A 23015-nucleotide genomic window follows, 5' to 3' on the forward strand; every position below is an offset into this window, starting at 1 on the left:
TAATTACTAACGATGATCTGTCTCAGCCCTGTGCCTGCCACTTTGCTATTTTTAACTTCGTAGTTCCAACCCCCGGTGTTAAAAAAATCATGAGTCAGGCCTCAAAAAATCCAGACCCAGTGGGTCTAAAAAATTGCCTCTTTTATTTCGTGGCAAGTCCCTGCTGGGCTTTTTCCCAGGAACTTCTCTGTGCCCGAGCCTTGGTGGCAGGAGCCACGGAGCTGGGCACGGCACCCGCCTGCTGGTGCTGGTGTCGCTCCTCTCTGCTGGCACGCAGATGGCTCCTATTAACAAGCAAAATGAGTCTTTCACCCTCTCGTGGCAAACTTCAGAGCCTCGGATCAGCGGAATTAATTAACAGCGCATTGTTCCTATTCTGCTAATTAGGCTGAAACAGGCATTAAAGGCTGGGAATGACCATGGGCTGCACAAAAAAAAAAAAAAAGTTATTTAGTGCTTAAGGAAAAAAGACCAGGTGTGGGGGCTTTCCTCCCCTTTCCTCCCTTCTTTCCTCCCTTCTTTCCTCCCTTCTTTCCTCCCTTCTTTTCCCTTTCCCCCCTTCTTCCCCTTCCCTCCCTTCCCCTTCCCTCTCTTTCCTTGTTGGAATAGGACAGCAAAAGATCCCTGTGATGCCAAGGAGGAGCTGCCTGTCCCGGCAGCAGTGTCCTGGTGGCTCAGTGCCATCCCAGCACAGGGAAACTGAGGCAGGGCTGGGTGAGCAGCTGGGGCTGCGGCAGCGCCTGGGGAGTACGGGAGCATCCCAGCCCTAAGCGCCCACCTGCCAGGCTGCATCACCTTCAATAATTAAGTACTATCAACAATTGCATATTAATTAATTTAATATCCATTATTATTCATTAACGTGGTAATTAAATCCTTCCCGTAATTAACACACCACCCAGCAGAGCGGTCTGGCGACGCAGCCCTGTTGCACCAGGGAGAGGGATGCACGGGGAGAGGGGCTGGAGCCCAGCAGGGACCCCTGGTGCCAGCGTTGGTTCCCCAGTGCTGGCGTTGCACGCCGGGGCAGGCACTGAACTCCTGGCACCAGCGTTAGACCCTGGTGCTGGTGTTGGACCTCCGGTGCTGGCACTGGACCTGTGCTGGTGTTGGTCCCTGGTGCCAGTGTTCGATCCTGGTGCTGGATACCAGCGTGGGTGTTAGACCGCAGTTCTGGCACTGGATCCCAGTGCCAGTGTTGGACCCTGGTGACAACACAACCCCACCTTGCCATGCCCGGAGCTCCTGGTGCCAGGCCAAACCACTCCAGGGACATGGCACGGCTGAGCCGGCAGCACCGCGGCGTCGGGAGGCAAACTCATTTCTCAAAAGCAAGCGCCTGACATGACATTTATTTGTATTTTATTATAAAAAAATACAGAATCCCATTGGGGCGGGGAGCCGGTTACCATCAGCACGACGTCGAGGACCAAAGCGGCGTGTCTACGGACGGAGCGAGGCGGGACGGAGACCGGCGCTCAGAACCAGCGCCCGGGATCTGAGGGACACAGCCGAGCTCCCTCCCCAGCGCTCAGCACCCTCCCGGCTGCCGCCTTCGCTCCTCCGCTCTCCCACAGTCGCTGTACACAATATAGATATTTATAGATATAATCTATATATATATAAAACACAGACCCAAGGCCAGGTTTTGCCGCTGTGGCCGCTCCCCCAGGAGCCGGCACCGCGGTGGCAGTGAGGGGAGTGGGTGCTGCCAGAGCCTGATGGGTGCTCAGCACCCGGCTGGATGGGTGCCCTCCCTCATCCCCTGGATAAACACGATGCTTTCGTTCACCTTTGAGAACCACAACCTGGTCTGGACACAACGGGGACGGCAGGGAATGCAATTTTTTATTGGGTTTTTTTTTTTTTTTTTGTAATTTTTGGATGGTCGAGATGAGCTTTATTGCGAGATTTCAGCTTCCTAGTCTAAAAAATAAAAATCAAAACCAAATAAAACCCTTCCATAAAATTCATTCTCAACAATACATAAAAAAAAACCGCTCACAGTATAGCGTTCTATGTACAGGGATGGAGCCCCCTCGGCCCCACCAATGCCACAAGGGTTTGGGGTGCGCTTGGAAAAGGCACCCGCGCAAGGGGCTTCGCCATCACCATCATCCCCTGGGAGCACCGGGGCGAGGGGGCTCTGCGGGACGGGCATGGGACCCCCTCAAGGTGGGACAACTCCAGATTTAAGGCGAGGAGGGGGCAGGCTGTTGGGGGGACCCCTCCTTGGGGGACAACCTCAGATTGAGGGGTTGGGGGTTGGTTCTTCTTAATGCAAAGAAGGAAAAGGAAAAACATCTCCAAGCCCAGCCCCGGAGCCCTGGGAATGCCAGGGTAGGTAGGGAGCACCTGCAGCCACCAGTCCCCCTGGCACCCCAAGGTGAGCAGGAGGGGCGCAGTGCAGAGCAAAAGGCTGTGGAGGAGGAAAACCAGCCCCGCAGGCAGCACCGGCAACGCGCTGCTCCTGCGCTGGCAAAATCAGCCCTGCCAAGGCTGAGGCTCCAGCCAAATGCCCTCGGAGCGATCCCAGCTGCTGGGCGAGCCCGGCCCGCCGGCTCCCAGCACCCGGCGGTGCTCCATGTGCCAGCCAAGCATTCCTGGTGTTCCATGTGCCGGCCAGGCATCCTTGGCGCTCCGGGTGCCAGTGAGCCAAGGATCCCTGGTGTTCCTGGTGCCAACTGAGCACCCCTGGCGCTTCTGGTGCCAGCCGGGCATCCCCGGTGCTTCCTCCCTGGGGTGTATCCAGTTTGCTTCGCTGCCCGCAGAGCCGCCCCGGGATGCCCTGGGGACAGCGGTGACATCCATGGCACGAGTGGTGGGGCTGGGGTCACCCCACCGGGCACTCAGTGGGGGCTCGTGTCCATCCAGGCCCCCCGTCCCTGTGCCAGCGTGGCAGGGGTGTGGCAGGAGCAGTGCAACAGGGCCGGCACCACCACGTCCTCCTGCCAGAGCGATGGCCGGGCTGGGAAGGAGTCTGTGACGCTGGAGCCATCGGCACCATTGCCGGCATCCGGCTCCGTGAAGGCAGGGAGGTGCAGTTGCCCTGGCGAGGGGCTCAGCGGGACGGTGCTGAGCAGGGCCCCGTGTGGGTCAGTCTGACACGGGGAGCGCCCAGGCTGAAAGAACCCGGCAAATAAAAATAAAAACCTTTTTTTTTCTTTAAAAAAAAAAAACCACCAACAACCAAACGAGGACTCGATATTTGGTCTCGAAATGTAAAAAGCGAAAGCCAACAAGGGAGGGTTGGCACCGAGTGAGCTGCAGCGTGGGGACAGGAGCTTTCGGGGTGTGCGGGCAGGATCCGTCCCACGATGTAACCCTTTACTGATCCTGGCGTGATGCCTTGGCGCTGGTGGCCATGCGAGGACGAGGACGTCACGTGGTGACAGGATCCGGGCAAGCTTCTCACCGGCAGCACCAATCTTCCACGTTGGCATCCTCCCCACGCACCATCCTGTGGCCTGAAGGTGATTTGGGGGCCAGGATCCGTCCTCACGCTGCTCCTTCGCCACGGAGCTGCGGGCCAGCACCTCGGCGTCGGTGCTACGAGGCCAGGAATGTCCAGACGACCGGCACCACCACGAGCACGGCGTGCGGGACCCTGAGGCTGCAGCAGGAGTTGTTGCTGGTGAAAATGGGCTCCGGGGACTCGTAGAGGGAATCATCTGCGGAAGGGAGGAAGAGAGGGAGGCATAAGCTGATGGCAGAGCCGTGTGGGATGGCTGCACTTCAGGGCGGATCCTGTCCTAGCAGAAGAGGAGGGATGCTCAGCACCCCAGGCGTTTGGATGCAGATGCTGCAGGTACAGCATCCCCCCTGCCGAGATGAGCTGGGTACCAATCACCCACCAGACCGTGGCACCATCTCAAGATTAAGGAGATTTAAAAGAAATAAAGGACTGGGGGGCTCCTGGCTTCCCCGATGGCGCCACTGCCTGACCTGATGTAGGGTCCAGCCTGTTTGGGGCAGGGGCACCCAGTGGCCAAAAGCCCAGTGGTCCTACAGACAAACCCCGACTGGTGGGAGCCCAGGGCGGCGAGAGAACACATTAAACGATGGCTAAAGCTGTTAATGTGCTCCCCGGTCTCGGCTTGCTCACATTTGCTATTGGATTCAGTATTTCTATGCATCTGCAGCTACAAAAAGCAGAGTTTGGTCCTGTCTGGGGATGCTGCATTCCCCCACGCACCCAACCCCTTCATCCCATCCTGGAGGGTCCCCATGTGGGGTTCCCTGAAACTAGGTGCAATCCAGAAGGTTTCAAAGAGAGACCAGAGCTGCCTGAGGGGTTCCCAGCCCTGCATCAGAGCTGACCAAGCCTAGGACAGCCCTCGGGGGCCCCCGTGGCCCCCAGGGCAAAGCCCCTCTCCCCTTCCAGCCCAATGTCAGCCCTTACTTTCCACAAAGCATTGGCGTCATAAAATCCCAATATTATTAAAATGCTAAAAAAAATAAGATCAGGAGAGATTCCCCCCCACCCCATTATACCCTAGTCCTGAACAAAACTGAATGATTTTTTACAGATGGTTTCATTATATTGGGTTTTATTTTAACGCCATGCAAATGAAAAAAAAAAAGAGAGACATCCCTTTCAATGGTGACATTTCGCAGGCACTCAGCCCTTCCCCGGGGAGAGCTGCTGCCATTTGCTAATTACACGTTAACAGGAGAAGAAAATTATTAATTTGTTTTTTTAAATGGCTGAGTTATTTGATTCTGAAAAGTAGCCACTGTGCAGAGATTATGATTTCTTTTCCTCTCTCTGAAACTCAGCAGCAAACGGTCACCAGGAAGGTGACATGTCAGGAACTGGCAGGGCTGCGACGTTGTCCCTGTCCTCATCCTTGTCCCTATCCCCATCCTTGTCCCTGTCCCCATTCAGATGGATGTGACCCAGGTGGGATTTCGGGGTTCCCATCCTTGTCCTTGGCCACCAATTGCCCAGGACCAGTGGCCACGGAGCATCCCGGGGCAGAACCACTCCGCTCAAGGACCCAGAGCTGCCCCCAATCTCACTTACTTGTTGGTCGAACATAAACCTTCAGCTTCAGGCAGAGCCTGTCCACCTTGTTCGGGGGGGACGCAGCTGCAGGGAAGCAAAGAAGGGGTGAATTAGGAGGGGCAGCAGTCTCAGCCCCCATTGTGGGGATGGTCCAGAGCCTGACTTGGGGCAGGGCCCCACAACAAGGATCCCCCTGTGCACGCCGTGCCCCGCTGTGGCCCTGCTGGGATGCTCAGGCTGGTCACATCCAGCCCTGCCGCGCAGCACCGGTGATGGGGGGCGTCCAAGGGTGCACCCCCCACACGGGGTTTTCCAGACCAAACTTTCAAAGCTGACACAGTTGAACCCCATCCTGCCAAACCCCACGTTCCAGCACGGGGAACATCCCGGGGTCACCTCACATAAATGCTGAAGCAGCTTGAAACGCGGCTCATCAGTTGCTCCACCACGGAGGCTCCCGCGGGCATTGCCTTCTATCCTTCCCTGACAAGGTGACCCACGTAGCGGATGAGGGATGGGCTGTGGACATTGTCTACCTAGACTACAGAGAAGCTTTTAACACCGTTTCCTACAGTATTCTCCTGGAGAAACTGGCTGCTCAGGGCTTGGATGAGTGTTTGCTTCACTGGGACAAAAACTGGCTGAATGGCCGGGACAGAGAGTGGTGGGAATGGAGCTCAACCACGCTGGTGGCCGGTCCCAAGCAGTGTTCCCAAAGATCAGCAATGGGACTGGTTCTGTTCGAACTCTGCCCATGATCTGGATAAAGCTATCGAGTGCTCCCTCAGTCAGTTTGCAGATAACACCAAGTGGTAGGATCAGAGGAAATAGCCTCAAGTTGCACAAGGGAAGGTTTAGATCGCATAGTAGGAAAGATCCCTTCACTGACAGAGTGGTGAAGCCCTGGCAGAGGCTGCCCAGGGCAGTGGGGGAGTCTCCATCCCTGGAGGCGTTCAAAGAACATGTGGATGTGGTGCTGAGGGACGTGGTTCAACGGCTGAGTTGGCAGTGCTGGGTTGAGGACTGGATTCAATGATCTTAAAAAGGTCTTTTCCAACCCGAACAATTCTATAGAATCGGGGAGTCCCAGCACCCCCCTGCTCTGGGAAGAACCCAGGGAAGGCTGGGGCTGCCCCTGCCTTGCCCAGTAAAAGGGCCTTAAAGGTCCCAGCACAGCTGGAGCTTCCCTCTGGGGACAGGGCACAATGGCTTGAGTGGCTTTTGTCCCCATCGCGGGTGTGCGCAGCCCTCCCTGAACAGGGAAAAGGTGGATAAAGGCACAGAATAAAAATAATACTCATTGGGAGAAAGAAAGGGAGTAATTGCAATAATTATCTTGGTGAAAGTCCCCTCTCAATATGAGAAAATGTGATTTTTATATATAAGTTTTTAAAGGAATTTAATTTTCTTTTCTCTTTTGTTTTTTTTGAATTAAAGAAGGGGAGAGTGTGTGATTTGCAATAAAGTTTCATTTCAGCTGGAAGAAGCGGGAATTGGGATGCTGCTTGCAGGAGAGCCCGCAGTGAGGGGCCAGCCCTGCCCAGGACACACGTTGTCCCCTTTGGTGGCACCTCTGTCCCTGCCAGTAGGGATGGACACAGTGGGGTCCCCAGTATGGTGACAGAGGGGCCACTTCTGGCTGCACACAGGACCCATTTGGTTTATTTTCTCCTCTGCAAAGAGGTCATGGGCTCGGCCGGGTCCCCAGCCCCTCTCTGCACCCACCTCACGCACCCCAGCACCCACCTGGTCCCCTCAGTTGTCCCGACCAGCATCCCTCCCACGCCACCGGTGCTCCCATGGGAACGGGCCAGCCCCGGCACACCCGGCCACAGCTGTTCCAGGGAGAGGCTGGGGATGCAGCAAAGTCTCCATCATTTGCATAGAATCATGGAATTGTTACAGGTGGAAAAGACCTTGAAGCTCATCCAGTCCAACCATCAGCCCACCACCACCCTCCCTACAAAACCATGTCCCAAAGTACCACATCTACATGTGTTTTGAACCCCTCCAGGGATGGAGACTCCACTGCTGTCCCGGGCAGCTTCTGCCAGGGCCCAAGAACCCTTCCTGTGAAGGAATATTTCCTGATATCCAATCTAAATCTCCCCTGGAGCAACTTGAGGCCCTTTCCTCTCATCCCATCTCTTGTTCCCTGGGAGCAGAGCCTGACCCCTGCCTGGCTCCAACCTCCTTTCCAGGAGCTGAGGAGAGGGATGAGGTCTCCCCTCAGCCTCCTCTTCTCTAGGTTAAGCAGCCCCAGGTCCCTCAGCCGCTCCCAGAACCCCTGGGCTCCAGTCCCTTCCCACCTCCGTTCCCTTCTCTGGATGCATACTTTTATTTTCATAGAATCACAGAGCCATGGAATGGTTTGGGTTGGAAGGGACTTCAAAGCCCATCCAGTCCTAACCCCTGCCATGGGCAGGGACACCTCCCATTGCATCAGGTTGCTCAAATTTTCAACCTTCCCTTCTCATTTTCTCCTACCCCACGCTGGGAAGCAGAATGCAGCCCCGCTACTGCATCCTAAGCATCTCCAGTGGCTCCACCCGCCATCTCCATCCCCAGGGCCACCCCGTGCCCTTGACCCCGCGCCGGGAGCACAAGCGCATCCCCGTGCCTGCGAGGTTAATGGCATTCCAATTTGCCAGCTCGAGGAGGAGGTAATTTCTTTTCTTTCATGTCTGCTAAATACGGTTCCTCAAAGAGGCATAATTTCTAATGTTCCGCATGACGGGAATTCTAACCGGTTTAGCAATGATCAGCTTCACCATTTACTTCTGTGTAATCTCTCCCTAACGACATTAAAAATAAAAAATATAAAATAAAACAGGGGTTTGGAGGGTGGGGGGAGAGAGAATCGGAGCCGCAGTTATTCCGCGAGTGACATTTTACAGGGAGAGGGGGGAAAAATGGTAATTTAATATAGATAAAAGGAACAAATTAAGTGGGCTGCAAACAGATGCTTTAGGAAAAAGGGGGAGAAATAATAAGGGAGATAAGGATGTGCGAGGAGCGAGGAGCGTCCCTGTCTCCCCGTGGCACCGTTGGAGGCTTGGGGTCAGGTTTTCTCATTTAGGTTTGGGTTTCTTTTACCCTGTATTGATTTCTGAGCCCTGCTTCACCCCGGCTCCGTGGCGCTCCTGAGGGAGCCCGGACGGCTCCTTGTGCCCTTCTCATCTCCGGCCCCAGGCCCCGAAATGGGGATTCAACACAGAGCCTAATCCACCCCTGCCCAGAGGTCCCGCAGCCAGCGCCCAGTGCCAGCTGGGTAGGTTGGGAACAGGACAAGGAATGGGAATGGAACCCTGGGAGAGAGGGGGAATAGAGGGGAACACGCGGGAGAGAGTGGGAATGTACAGGAGCGTGCCGTGAGCGCAGGGACGCAGGGGAGCATGTGGGACAGCGTGGGAATACGTGGAAGCATGTGGGAGAGTCTGGAAATACATGGGAGTGTGCAGGAGAGAGTGGGAATACACAGAAGCGTGCAGGGAATGCAGGGATACAGGGGAGCGTGTGAGAGAGCATGGAAATAGATAGAAGTGTGCAGAAGAGAGTGGGAATACACAGGAACATGCGGGGAGCACAGGAGTACCAGAGTGGGAGAGCGTGAGAATACATGGGAGCATGCAGGAAAGCATGGGAACGCACAGGAGTGTGTGGAAGAGCATGGGAACCCATGGGAGTGAGTGGGAGAGTGTGGGAATATGCAGAAGTGTGTGGGAGAGCAAGGGAATACACAAGAGCATGTGGGAGAACATGGGAATACATAGGAGCATGCGGGAGAGCAAAGGAACACATGGGAGCATGTGGTGGAGAACATGGGAATAGAGAGAAGTGTGCGGGTGAGTACGGGAGCGCATGGGGCCACTGCTTGGGGCTGGCAGGGCTTCACCTCATTCCTGTGCAGCCCCTTTAATGCCCTTTAATGGCATCTGATGGGATCTCACAGGGATCAGAGCGGAGTCCCCATCGCCTCGTGGTCCCTGGGATGTCCTCGTCACTCTCATGGCCACCCCAGGGCTGTGACTCAGCCCTGGCAGAGGCTTCGGTGCTGAGCGTGCGCTGGCTGGGATCCCTGCCTTGCACCAGTGACGCCAGCAACACCAGCGCTAGGGCACAGCTGGGTCTGGGGGCTTTGCATGTTGGGTCTGGGTCCAGGGTGACGCTGGGGACATCCCAGACCCCCCACACACCTCACCCCACTGGTCCCCTCCCCGACTCACAGATGTAGTAGTACTCGTGGCCGGGTCGGAACTCAAAGCCCAGCGAAAAAGGGGTGAAGAGCTGGAACTTCTCAGAAAACTTGAGGGGCCCATTGGGGGAGTCAGGCCGGTTGCACTCCCAGCGTTTGAAGCCTCTCTGCCGGTGGTCACAGGACGCGTGCCCCTCGTAGTTGACCATGTAGAGGATGTAACGCTCCATCCGCTCGGGCAGCGGCTCCTCATAGTGCGGGCAGTAGATGTCCAGGTAATCGTTGATGCTCACCTCCACTGTGTAGTCCCCACGGTGAAACCTGCAGGAGAAGACGGAGTCAGCAGGACCACGGTTCACCAGATCCCACCATAAGGCTGCCAAAACCTTGGTTTGACCATGACCCATGGCCAGACACAGCCCAGCCCTGCCCCTACCGCTCCCTCCTAGGCACCCCAGCTCGACGCCCACCCCACGAACCTACAAAGATGAACCCAGAGCTGCTTTGTTTTACGCCCAATGAACCGGCACTGCTTGGTGGGAACTCCCCCAAAAATCCTTACTCACAGCGATGCTGTCAGACACGGCACGGCTGCAGCCGTGCACTGCAATCCCAGTGTAATTTGCCTTTCTGGCACTGATTATCTGAGAGATTAAGGGATTAGTGGTGCTGGAGAACACCATGCCACACGCCGGCAGCTCACGCCCGGCAGCCACCACCCCCCAGCTCCTCAGGGGGACCCCTGTGGCCCCCATTGCTGAGCCGTGCCCAGTGTGGGGACGCTGCAGACCCCAACCTCACCAGCTCCAAGACAGCTTCCCCAGCACCATATCAAGCATGTTTCCTGCACCAATTAGTTAGCAGGTCCTGCAGCACAGACCTCCTGCCAGCAGAAAGGCCTGACCAGGGATGAGGGACGCCCCACAGCTCCAGGGGACCTAAGGAGCAGCTCCATATCAGAGAATCATGGAATAGTTTGGTTTGGAAGGGACCTCAAAGCCCATCCAGTCCCACCCCCTGCCATGGGCAGGGACACCTCCCACTGGATCAGGGGCTCCAAGCCCCATCCAACCTGGCCTGGAACCCCTCCAGGGATGGGGCACCACCACTGCTCTGGGCAACCTGGGCCAGGGCCTCCCCACCCTCACAGCAAAACATTTCTGCCTAAATTCTCATCTCAATCTCCCCTCTTTCAGCTTCAAACCATTCCCCTCGTCCCATCCCTGCCCTCCCTGATCCAGAGCCTCTTCCCAGAGCCCCTTTCAGCACTGGAAGCTGCTCTAAGGTCTCCCTGGAGCCTTCCCTTCTCCAGGCTCAACAATCCCAATTCTCTCAGCCTGTCTTTGTACAGGAGGTGCTTCAGCCCTCAGATAATCTCCGTGGCCTCCTCTGCACTCTCTCCAACAGCCCCATGTCCTTCATATGCTCAGGACTCCAGAATGGAACACAGGGCTCCAGGCTGGGTCTCACCAGACCGGAACAGAGGGGCAGAATCCCCTGCCTCGCCCTGCTGGTCCCACTGCTTCGGACGCAGCCCAGGACACGGGTGGTTTCTGGGCTGTAAGCACACTTTGCTGGCTCACCTTGAGCTTCTCAACCCCCAGCACCACAAGTCCTTCTCGTCAGGGCCACTCCCAATCCATCCTCCCTGCCCAGCCTGCGTTTGCTCTTGGGATTGTCCTGACCCAGGTGCAACTGCATTGAACTTCATCAGATTCACATGGCTCCACTTCCCCAGCCTGCGAGGTCCCTCTGGATGCCATCCCCATGGTTTAGATTGGATATTAGGAAAAATGTCTTCACCAAAAGGGTTGTCAAGCCCTGGCAGAGGCTGCCCAGGACGGTGGTGGAGTCCTCGTCTCTGAAGGGGTTCAAAACACGGGCAGACAAGGTGCTCAGGGATGGTTCAGCAGTGAACAGGTGTGGCTGGACTCGATCTCAACAATCTTTTCCAACAAACAGTTCCATGATTCTATGATCCATGCATCCTGGGATGGCAGAGGATGAGGCAAAAGGCATCCAGCACCCCAAAAAGGGGGGACTAAAGCCAGGAGGCTGGGATGGGGCTGCTCCCCCAGCCTCACCAGAGCTGAGTGGCAGCGTCCAGCCCCCATCCAGCTCATTACCTGCTTCATAAGCACTCTGAGCACACAGGGAAATGCGCTAATTAAGGAGCAGGGTTTTTTTTTTCTCTCTCTCTCCTTCTCTCTCCTTTCCCCGAGTCAGTTTTGCCAACCCTGCCCCTGGCAAGGTAACAGTTTAAAATGTAAAATTAATACAAAGGGCCAGGATTTACTGGGAAACAATTTTCAAACACATACAAAACAATACAAAAAATACTTTAAAAAAACCAAAACCCTTGCCCTCTTCTTTCTGCCTTTTATTTTACAAAATTATTTATTTTAATGATCATTATTAAAGCCCAAGCAAAGGCAATTGGAAGAGGGGGGACTCACTGTTGTCAGGGGAATAATAATAATAATAATATTATTTGAAATATAAAAAAACAACCAACGAACTCCAACAGCCATTGCCGAACTGACTAATTGCTGAATTAAAGCTGATTAACTGTGTTAAATGCATAGATGGTGACGGGAGCTGCAGGGAGCGGTCACCTCTGCGGTGGGGCTGTGGGTGCTGGGAGCGCAGAGTGGTGGGTCCTGTGCTCTTCCCGGCCCCACTGAGTGTGGAAGAGACTCCTGTGCCCCTCCCCAGCCCCATCTCGGTGTCCTCATGCCTCCCCCCGCCACGAGCCCACCTTCCCACCCAGTGCTTTTAAGGTGATAAAGCACCAAGTTGGGTGTGAAGCTCAGCACAGGTTTGGGACCGCGCTTGTGGGGCAGGAGGCTCCAGCTTTGGAAGTGCTTGGAGGGCTGGATGAGGGATGGTGTCAGTGCTCAAACACCATCCCCATCCCTGTCTCTGTCTCCATCCCTGCCCCCATCCTCATCTCCATTCCTGTCCCTGTCCCCATCCCCATCTGCACCCCTGTCTCCATCCCTGGGCCAATCTCCATTCCCATCCCCATCCACGTTCCCAGCCCTATCGCTGTTCCCACCCCCGCAGACCCCTCGCCATGGCTGGGGCTGGCACAAGGCACAGACCGGCCCCACAGTGGCTACGCTGGGGTCCAGGACAAGGTTGGACCAGGCGTCCCTGCCACCGCAGTGTGGCCACAGCCCAACACGGCACGGACAGACCCCGCTGGGGTGGGGTGGGCAGAGAACACCCCCGTCTGCCAACGTGGGATGCCCACAAGCAACCGGGACCCTCCCATGTCCCCTCAAGTGCCACTGGGGCTGCCCAGACCCCGTGTTCGGGGGGCAGACAAGGGCAAGGAGCTGCCACCCATGGGGCTGTGCGTCCCCCGGCGCCGGGTGACTTTGTCTCAGCTCTGTCCTGGCTTTTCCTTGCCAGCAAATCTTTATTTATGCCTCCATTTCCCCCTGCTGATTCACCCCTTCCTATAAATATTCCATTTCTGCCTGATCAAATATTCCCTCCCGGCAGCAATGCCGACCGCTGCGACATGCGTGACCCGGGGGCCAAAGCAGCAGGCAACGCCCAGCACAGGCGGCTCCATGGAAGAGGGAAGGGGTTTATTTGGAGGCTCCTCAAGGATGCCCTTGGGAGGGGGATGCAGGGATGGGATCTGTGGCTCTGTGCCAGGCATGGCGCACCCCACATCTGGGCAGTGTGCATGTGTCCCTGCCCATGGTGCAAGGGGTGGAACTGGATGGGCTTTGAGGTGCCTTCCAATCCAACCCATTCCGTGACTCTATGACCCCTCCGAAACCATTGGACCGATAACTGCACCATCAGCCCACACACAGGGGTTCCCAGGATGCACCTGCATCTCGGGGTGCCCCAGTGCTCACACTGAGCCCCTGTCCCTCCGGCAGCGACTGCTTGCAGCCAACTCCAGTGGAGTAACCGGGACTCCAGCATCAGGGCGGGAGGGATGAATCCAGCACCCCAAAAACCACCCCCAAGAAGCATCACCCATGCAAGGACCCACCCAGGGTGCACGTCGGCATGGGAAGCGGCATGGGCGCTCGGACACGCTCAGATAACGGCGTTTGCCAATAGTGGCGCGTGGCGCAGGCTGACTCGGAGCCAGACCCGCGTGCACGCACGGAGCCGTCTGTTAATTTGTTATCGTTTAAGTCATTCAGTTCACAAAATGTCAACAGCGTTTTAAAACCCCACCTCCTGGAAAGCGCGCCGTCGCCCCGTGTAATCCCCGCAGCAGGGCTGCCGGGCCACACTAATTAAAATGAGTGGGATTTGAACTGTCGAAACAAGGCACGGTGCTAATTCATCTGCTTCAAAATAGGCAAACACGACTTTTAGGCGGGTAGGGAATGGCAAGTGGCTGGGGCTGAGCTGGGTGCTGGTGCCCATCGCCAGCACCCCAGGTTCGGTGTGCTCACCTTGAGCCACGGCTGTGGAAATTGAAGCTGGTGGTGGTGGGGAGCTGGCTGAGCTGCACGCCTGGCACACATTGCTCTGGTGTAGCACACACGGCTCCGTGCTGGGCGTGCATCACCGTCCCCATGGCTTGGCCATGTGCAGTGTTCCCACTCCCCTTGGGTGCCAGCATGGGGCGAGGGGACGAGGAGCCCTGTCCCTGAACCCTCAAGGCCCTGGGGCACACGTACATCAGCTCAGGGTAAAGACAGGTCAAATCCCCGGCTCTTTGGTCCACTGGGATTAAGGGTAAGCGAGAGGAGAGGCCCCGCTTTGGCAAACCAGCAATTGCCAATTCCTGTTATCAAGCCAAATGAAAAGCTCAGCCTTGAGCAAAGCAAGGGTATTGCTCCTCCACCTGGAAAGGCACAGCCTGACCCCTTGCAGTAGCAGGGACCCCACATCCCCCCAGCCACGGAGCCAGGGCTGCAGTGGCAGAGATTCTCCATCTAGCAGCGCTGGGATAATTCCCGTCCCCTCAGCAGCTCCTGCTTAAATGCCTGGGAAAGTAGAAGCCACGGGGATGCTCCAGAGGACGTGCTGGTGGCTTGGCTGCACCCCAGGGCTCACCGCGACATAGTGGAGGCCAACTGCGGTGTCCTCTGCACTGTGCATCCACCAGCTGCAGGTACGTGGCACGGAGCAGCCCCTCATCATGGGATGGGTCTGCCGGGAGATGCTGGGGGCTCCCCTGCTCCAGCCCAACGATACTGAAGGGCTCAGCTGGGATGGGGTGGCTTTATCCATGCAGGAGCTCTCCCTTCGTGCAGGGCTGGCAGCAGCTTGGGCTGCCTGGACTTCATGACCAGGAAACATAAATCGAGGGTTCTCGGCTGCAAGGAGCTGGTGGCAAGGAGCTGCTCGGTACTGGGCACTGAGCAATCTCCACCCCTCTAGGACAGAGAATGGGTCAATGCCATGGCCAGGGTGATGCACAGCCCACATACAGGGGCTGATGCCAACACCAGGGATGATACCATGGGATGGAGGTGATGCCATCACCAGGGACGATGCCATAGGATAGGGCTGATGCTATCACCAGGGCTGATGCTATACGATAGGGCTGATGCCATCACTAGGACTGATGCCACTGACCAGGCCTGATGCCACAGTCCACCTTGGCCACCAGAGCCCTGCAGTGGGCACCAAGCTTGCCCACCGCCAAAGGGGTTAACGTGGGAGCTTTGTTTTCCCTGACAGAGACGGATGGCGCAGGCTCCCTGCCTCACCCGGCGGGATGTTACACTTGACAATTGACTACTCGCAGCTTTCAGCTCTGTCAGCTACCATTAAGGCTGGGATCCTGGCTAATTGGGTGCTTCATTAGGGGCATTCGTTACTGTTAGCGATGCCTGACAGCCAAGCCTGATCTGCCAACCGGGCAGGGGGCGGGCGGCTCGGTGGGCTCACTCGCGCCACGGCCCCTCTGTCACCCTGCATGCGCAAGGGGCCCCCAGGACAAACCATGGCCTCACTGGCACCCATTCCTGAGATGGCATTGGCTCCTGACAGACAGTGGCACTGCGAAGCCAGGGGGCTGTGCCACGCTCCCACCCCTCAGCACCCCAAGACCCACACCCGGCGATGCTGGCAGCCACCCCCCTCTCCCTTGGCTCCATCTTCGTTAGGGTTTAATTGATAACCTTCCTGGCGTTGTCACGTGCTGCCCCTTTGCATGACAAGAGCGGGAATCCATTGGAGTGAAATTGCCTGGAATTAAATACTGGAGCTCGGGAAGGAGCTCCGATGCCCTTCCCTCCTTCCGCACCGCAGCACCACCCAAACCCTGTCTGTGCACCCAGGCCAGGCCAGGCAGGACAGCATCTCCATGCCAGGAGCCTGTTGGCTTCCAAAGTGTCCACCTCTTGAACCTTCACCACAGAGGGGAAAAACCCTTCTGGGAGCCCATCCTGCAAAGCTGCACATCAGAGGCACCAGAGAACCCTAAATCCATGGGGCAGAGCTACCCCTGCCCATGCCAAACCCCTGTGGCTCTCACAGCCCCAGGTCTGGGTGTTGTGAGCCCCCAGTGCTGCTCCCAGCCTCTACTACTGTAGCCGGTGCCTCAGCTTCCCCTCCTGACAAAATCATAGAATCATTAAGGATGGAAAAGATCTCCAAGCTCATCCAGTCCAACCATCAGTGCAACACCACCATCCCTGCTAAACCACGTCCCCAAGTGCCACATCTATACGTTCTCTGAACCCCTCCAATAATGGAGACTCCCCCACTGCCCTGGGCAGCCTCTGCCAGGGCTTCACCACTCTGTCAGTGAAGACATTTTTCCAAATATCCAACCTAAACCTCCCCTGATGCAACTTGAGGCCAATCCTTCTCATCCCATCTCTTGTTCCTTAGTAGGAAAAGAGCCCAGCATCCACCTCATCACAACTTCCTTCTCAGGAGCTGCAGAGAGTGATGTGGTCTTCCCTCAGCCTCCTCGTCTCCAGACAAAACAGCCCCAGGTCCCTCAGTTGCTCCCAGAATCCCTGTGCTCCGGCCCCTTCCCCAGCTCCATTCCCTTCTCTGGACACACTCCAGCCCCTCAAATGTCCTTCTTGGAGTGAGGGGCCAGAACTGAGCCCAGGATTCAAGGTGTGACCTCACCAGTGCCAAGTCCAGGGGTCAATCCCTGCCCTTCTCCTGCTGGCCACGCCATGGCTGATAGAAGCCCAAAATGGTCCAGCTGTGGCTCGCTGGAGCTCTGGATGCATGGAAAGCTGCAGCTCCCCCCAAAACTCCCAAACAAGGGCAGTGACTCAGTGCAGGAACAAAACAGATTCACACTGGGGTCTCACTATGCCCTGCAGGACCAGACAGTGTACCAAGGGTTAAATAATTCCGATTTTTCTTTCCTGAACAGCTTGAAAAGAGATATGATTGCACTCGCTTAAATATGAGGGGGGGGGGGTGTAGATATTATGGATGGAAAAGAGCTATTTAAGCTGAAGAACAGCGTTGGCACATAAACAAATGGGTATAAACTGGCCATGAATAAATCGAGGCTGGAAATTAGGAGGCTTGTAACCATCGGAGGAGAAAGGGGCTGGAAGGGGCTCACAGCAACGTGAGGTTTGGGGCACAGTGCTGCCGGTATTGGGGTCCCAGGGGTCCTCAAGCTCCAAGGGCACCTGTCCTTGCGGGGCTAGGCGCTGAGATCCTTAAAACCTCCCTTCTGCTTTCATCTCCTGAAATCTCCTTCATTCAAATAGTCACAGCGTGATCAGGAGTAATAAGCCTATTACCCAGCAAAATAAAACACAGCAGCCCCCCCGCCCGCTCCAAACCAGCCCCCAACCTCGCCCGCCGCCCTCTTGCTGTCTCTTAAATGCAACCTGATGGAAATTCAGCAGCACGGCAGCCAATGCCTGCCCCCCATCAGACTCCGTTGTGGTCCCTCGCCTCGGAAGAAAGGCACGAAGTGGCTCCTGGGCACTTGGGGGGGCGGCAGGAATGGTCCCTGTGGGAGGAGGCATCCACCCAACGCCTTTCAGCACCATTCCAGCTCTTTTCTCTATTAATCCTGTTGCTCGGCTGGTTCCTGGCATGTCCATAGCCAGCAATGGACTTCACGCCGGGAATATTTAAGCTGGTTTTCCCATCTGTTTCTCTTTCTCCTTGGGCAGCCACAGAGCCAAGCGCCATCCTGCAGGATTGCTGTCAGCAGCGGTGGAGCCGGATGGGGCCATCAGGGAATTTTGGCCACGTGTTGGGCACAGTGTCCTGGATCCAGACTCCATTTCCCCACTCCAGAGCTATCATAGTGCCCGGGGCGAGAGGCAAAAGCCACCTGTGGGGTCCAGGACAGAATGGAGCAAGGATACACCTGGATGCGTGGGTCCATCCTGGATCAGTCCAGGCATTCCCACCACCCCACCGGCGCCAAGGTTTATTTTAATCATGTTGGTAAACTGTTTTGCATGTCTGGAGCACAAGCATGGACACCCTTACAGTGGCACCAGCACCTGCCGCCTCCCAAACCTCGGCCAGGTTGTGCTGGAGGATTCCAGCGTCCTGATCGCAGCAGCCCTGAAGAGAAGGACTTGGGGTGCTGGTGGAGGAGAAGCTCAACATGAGCCGGCAACATGTGCTTGCAGCCCAGAAACCACCCGTGTCCTGGTCTGCATCCAAAGCAGCGTGACCATTAGGGAGGGAGGGGATTCTGCCCCTCTGCTCCTCTCTGGGGAGAACCAACCTGGAGCCTGTGTCCAGTTCTGGAGTCCTCAGCACAGGAAGGACATGGAGCTGTTGGAGCGAGTCCAGATGAGGCCACAGAGATGATCTGAGGGCTGGAGCACCTCCTGTATGAGGACAGGCTGGGAGAGTTGGTGTTGTTCAGCCTGGAGAAGAAAAGGCTCCAGGGAGACCTTAGAGCAGCTTCCAGTAGGGAAAGGGGCTCCAGGAAAGCTGGGGAGGGGCTCTTTGTCAGGGAGAGGATGAGGGGGAATGGTTTTCAGCTGAAAGAGGGGAGGTTGAGATGAGATCTTAGGCAGAAATGTTTTGCTGTGAGGGTGGGGAGCCCCTGGCCCAGAGTGCCCAGAGCAGTGGTGGCTGCCCCATCCCTGGAGGGGTTCCAGGCCAGGTTGGATGGGGCTTGGAGCCCCTGATCCAGTGGGAGGTGTCCCTGCCCATGGCAGGGGGTGGGACTGGATGGGCTTTGAGGTCCCTTCCAAACCAAACTATTCCATGATTCTCTGATATGGAGCTGCTCCTTAGGTCCCCTGGAGCTGTGGGGCGTCCCTCATCCCTGGTCAGGCCTTTCTGCTGGCAGGAGGTCTGTGCTGCAGGACCTGCTAATTAATTGGTGCAGGAAACGTGCTTGATATGGTGCTGGGGAAGCTGTCTTGGAGCTGGTGAGGTTGGGGTCTGCAGCATCCCCACACTGGGCACGGCTCAGCAATGGGGGCCACAGGGGTCCCCCTGAGGAGCTGGGGGGTGGTGGCTACCGGGCCTTGAACTGCTCGCTGCTGGCTTCCAGCCCAAACTGTTCCATGATCCCAAATCGGCCAAGACCCAGTGCTTGCAGGCACCAGATGATGCTCAGGGTTACGGCAGGAGCTCCATCCTTGGCCCCGTTTCTCCCAGCCTCACAGAACTGAGGCAGCGATGAGCCCTGGTCCCGGTGGGGCCGTACAGCGCCGTGCGTGCTCCAGCAGCATCCTCAGCGCCGCGGCGGCGGGGCAGAGCGGGGAAGCGCAGCTCGGGCGGCGGCTCACGGAACGCCTGTAATGTGGCCCTGAGGGACCCGCCGTACACACACCACCTAAATTATTTAATTTCTCCAAACTGCTGCACCTTTATAAATCATTAAAAGCTCCTTTTGATCTGTGTTAATGAGGTTTCCTGAGTGCGGTGGTTGGAATCGCGCTTCAGCGCCAGATAGCGAATCAGCTAATTAAAAAAATAAAGAAGGAGCGAGCAGGAGCACGGCGGGGCGGGAGAAGGGATGGGCATCGGGGCTCCCGGCACGAGGGATCCGATGGGCAGGGATTGGGGACAAGGGCTTGTTTAGGGATGCTCATTCGCCCTTTTTCTTTTCCATAGGGACAGGAGAGTTAGTTCTCAGCAATCATCACGCGTCCCGATGGCCGAGCAGCCAGCCCGGCAGAGTGGAGAATCATGGAAAGGTTTGATCAGAAAAGACCTTGGAGTTCAAGTCCAACTGTACCTCTCCACCACTGAATCATTCCTGAGTGCCACATCTACCCATCTTTTCAACCCCTCCACGGATGGAGAACTGCCCTGGGCAGCCTCTGCCAGGGCTTCACCACTCTTTCAGCGAAGACACTTCTCCTGATGGCCAATATAAACCTCCTCTGGCACAACTTGAGGCCATTTCCTCCCATTCCATCTCTTGTTCCTTGGCAGGAAAAGAGCCCAGCATCCACCTCATCACAACCTCCTTCTCAGGAGCTGCAGAGAGCAATGAGGTCTTCCCTCAGCCTCCTCGTCTCCAGACAAAACAGCCCCAGGTCCCTCAGTTGCTTCCAGAACCCCTGTGCTCCGGCCCCTTCCCCAGCTCCATTCCCTTCTCTGGACACACTCCAGCCCCTCAAATGTCCTTCTTGGAGTGAGGGGCCCAAAACTGAACCCAGGATTAGAGGTGTGGCCTCACCAATGCAGCACCAAGCAAAATCCAGCAGGAACAAACCCAAAGGCACAGATGGTGGTGGGGGAATTCTATTTACTTTGGAATTTCCCAAATGTTTGAGCCCTGTGCCCAGCAGTCACTGCTCCACTGGGCCAGCTGGGCTGCAGGTCCCAGCCAATGGCAGCACCAACTGCCCACTGCACCCTCTTTTTTCCCTTTTATTCCCCTTCTTCCCCTTTTTTTCTTGCTTTTTTTCCTCTTTTTCCCTTTTTTTTTTTTTTTGCCTTCTTTTTCCTCCCTTTCCTGCCTCTTTTCCCTTTTATTCCCCATTTTTCCCCCTTTTTTTCCCCTCAGCAATAAACCATGAACTCTCCAGGAGTCTTCCAGCTGGGAAGCCTGATGTGCACGCCTGTCCCAGCTGCACTCCTCTCACCTGGAAACGCAGGTGCTGGTAAAACATGGGCAGGGTGGGAGCTGCTGGTCATGATCGCTGCTGTGGGATGTGCGGGAGCTCCCAAAACTCCAGGGCTGGAGCAGTGGTGGAAAGTGGACACGGAGACTGTTTCAGTTGGGGACCACATAAGCCATCTAGGAGGATCAGAGCTTGGGCTTGTCCTGTTGCATCAGCCACCAATTTGGCCGGCATGCCAGGCAATGCCCCTCTCTTCGGGGCGCAGCGGGATGGGGGAGCCCCTCATAACTGCCAGTGGGAGCTGGAGTTGTGCCAAACTGCAGCCGGCAGGAACTGCCGGGTCAGACGATGAGATCCCGGTGGAGCGGGTGTCAGCGGCACTTCACCAGCCCTGACAGCTTTAATATCAATATTTATCTCAACTACAAAACTCCGAGCCCAACTACATATTCAGCAGCTCGATTACAGTTATCCGGAATGACGGCAATGGCTCCCACAGACGGGAGGTTAGTTTGGGCTTAATGCCATTTGACAGCCCGGGCGCAGCCGTGCGGCAGAGATGGGGATGGGGACCGTGACAGGATCTGTCCCCATCACTGGAACCCGAGAGACTGAACCATGCCTGAAACTGCCAGCCGGTGGTGGGACACGCGACTGGCTTTGCATGAGGTGAGCACCAAGGGCCCCCAGCAGCCCATGAAGCCACCCTGGCATCGTTTTCCCCGGCGTCTGCCAGCACAGGGCAGCGTGCACAGGGTGTCCAACCCTACCTGCTCCGGCATGTCCCCACAGAGCGTCCTTCATCACCAGGGCTGGCCCGGCATGCCCTGGATCGGTTTCGGCATCAGCCTCTGTGAGTCACCCCCAGCCGCGTCCCGTGCTGCCTACAGGGATTGCGTGATTCGGCTGAGAGAGTTGGAGTTGTTCAGCCTGGAGAAGAAAAGGTTCCAGGGAGACCCTAGAGCAGCTTCCAGTGCTAAAAAAGGGCTCCAGGAAAGCTGGGGAGGGGCTCTGAATCAGGGAGGGCAGGAATAGGATGAGGAGGAATGGTTTTCAGCTGAAAGAGGGGAGATTGAGATGAGACCTTAGGGAGAAAAGTTTTCCTGTGAGGGTGGGGAGGCCCTGGCCCAGGCTGCCCAGAGCAGTGGTGGCTGCCCCATCCCTGGGGGTGTTCCAGGCCAGATTGGATGGGGCTTGGAGCCCCTGATCCAGTGGGAGGTGTCCCTGCCCATGGCAGGAGGTGGGACTAGATGGGCTTTAAGGTCCCTTCCAACCCAAACCATTCCATGATTCTGTGATTCATCATTAGTGTAGTTTCCCACCCAGATCTCTCTGTTACTTTTTTCATCCTCAAAATGCCGGCAGCCACAGGCAGCGAGCATCCGCCCTGCAAGGTGTTTCGTGGCACTGAGCAGGCGTTTCACCAAGCAGTGGTTTCATGGCACAGGCGGTTTCATGGCAGCAGGGAACCTGGCAGCTCCACTAGAAACCCCAAACTTGCTCCTCCTAAAAACTCCTTTGTTCCCAGTTTCCAGGGGCGCTGCAGAGGCCATCAGCCCACTTGCACTGGCACCGCAGGGTTATGGCGAGCTGGAGCACGCAGTGGGAGGATGAGCTGGCACATGTCTGCTGCTGGGTGGACTGGGAGGGCAGGGAATTACAGGTAATGGATGTAAATTCCCACGTGGAACTGCCAGGAAATTCCCATGTAGAACAACTGCTCCTCTTTTCCCCAGTCCTGGCACCCCTCAAGCCGACATGGGGTGGCACCAGTACTCCCACTGGTTGACGATCAGTGTGGGCCCAGTTGGGAGTGGGAAGCAGCAGCCGCCCCAGCCTACTTGCTCCTCCATTTAATGCTATTTCCCTTTCATTTCTTTTAATATAAACGACAGAAAACCCCACGGCGGCGATCAGACGTGGGAGAGTGGAGGTAACCTCGTCCGGGCTCAGCCGCACTCCCACAGGAGACAACGGCTCCTGTTACCTGGGGCAACGGTGAGGAAATTATGGCTGGCATCTAAATTGCCATCATTATGCTCCAGAGCCAACACTCCCCATTTACACTTTATTGTCATCCTTTGCTTTAGGGAAATGCAGAGATATTAGAGGAGCGGGTGACAGAGCGGGATGAGATGGGATGCAGGGGGAGACAGACACGGAGATAGATGGGTGCACCCGGAGCTGTTATTTAAGCCTGTTTGCAGATCCAGAAGAAGTGCAGCAACCCTGCACCTCTGGGCAAAGGGCAGCCTTTACAACAGAGGGGGAACAGCACTGGTTTAAATGCAAGCGCCAGCCTGCCAAACCGGCGGTGCTCAGTGGCAGTGTCAGCACCACGTCCCGCTGCCGCTCTCTCCGGACACCATCCGAGAGGTTTCCCACCAATGCGGTGCTGAAAATGCAGCCGAAGCAGCCCCATTGCCATGCCGGTACCCCATCACCATGCCAGTACCCCATTGCATCACTGACACCCCATTGCAGTGCTGGTGCCCCATTGCAGGACCACTCCGAAGGGAACTCACCGGCAACCCAAAGCCAAACCCCTCCTGAACTTCGAAAGACCCAGTTTATTTCCCCCTGCTTTTCGCAAAGATGCACAAAGAGAAGGAGAAGCCCGAGCTGGGCACTGCTCCTCCCCTGCCCCGCACAGGGACCAGCGCATATCCGGGCAAGGCAGGAAAGCGGGGGAGCGCTGCTGGGAGGAGTGGAGGGGGAAGAACGTTGGTCTTTCAAGTATTTTCAAGGGAAAAAAAAGAAAAAAAGCAAAGAAGTTCAAAAAATGAAGAGCTTTTCAGAAAGGAGCCGGGGCTGTTTCACCTCCCTGGCCCCGTGCTGG

At 56.4% G+C, this 23015-nt stretch overlaps 1 protein-coding gene across 3 annotated transcripts in view; it reads right to left on the minus strand.

The window, feature by feature from the left end:
* Window positions 1–903: 903 nt before the first annotated feature.
* Window positions 904–23015, minus strand: part of EFNA2 (ephrin A2) — a 78671-nt gene continuing 56559 nt past the window's right edge. For 2 of the 3 annotated variants that reach the window (XM_054050418.1, XM_054050419.1), the window contains exons 2-4: window positions 9235–9524; window positions 5027–5092; window positions 904–3671 (exon numbers count right to left, since the gene is read on the minus strand). In XM_054050418.1, coding sequence (XP_053906393.1) covers window positions 3550–3671; window positions 5027–5092; window positions 9235–9524 — 478 coding nt within the window. In that variant the 3' untranslated portion in view covers window positions 904–3549. The remainder of the gene's footprint in view (window positions 3672–5026; window positions 5093–9234; window positions 9525–23015) is intronic. The other variant, XM_009568311.2, reaches the window with a different exon arrangement.

Source organism: Cuculus canorus, chromosome 27 (genome assembly GCF_017976375.1).
Source record: "Cuculus canorus isolate bCucCan1 chromosome 27, bCucCan1.pri, whole genome shotgun sequence".
NCBI classification, from domain to species: domain Eukaryota; kingdom Metazoa; phylum Chordata; class Aves; order Cuculiformes; family Cuculidae; genus Cuculus; species Cuculus canorus.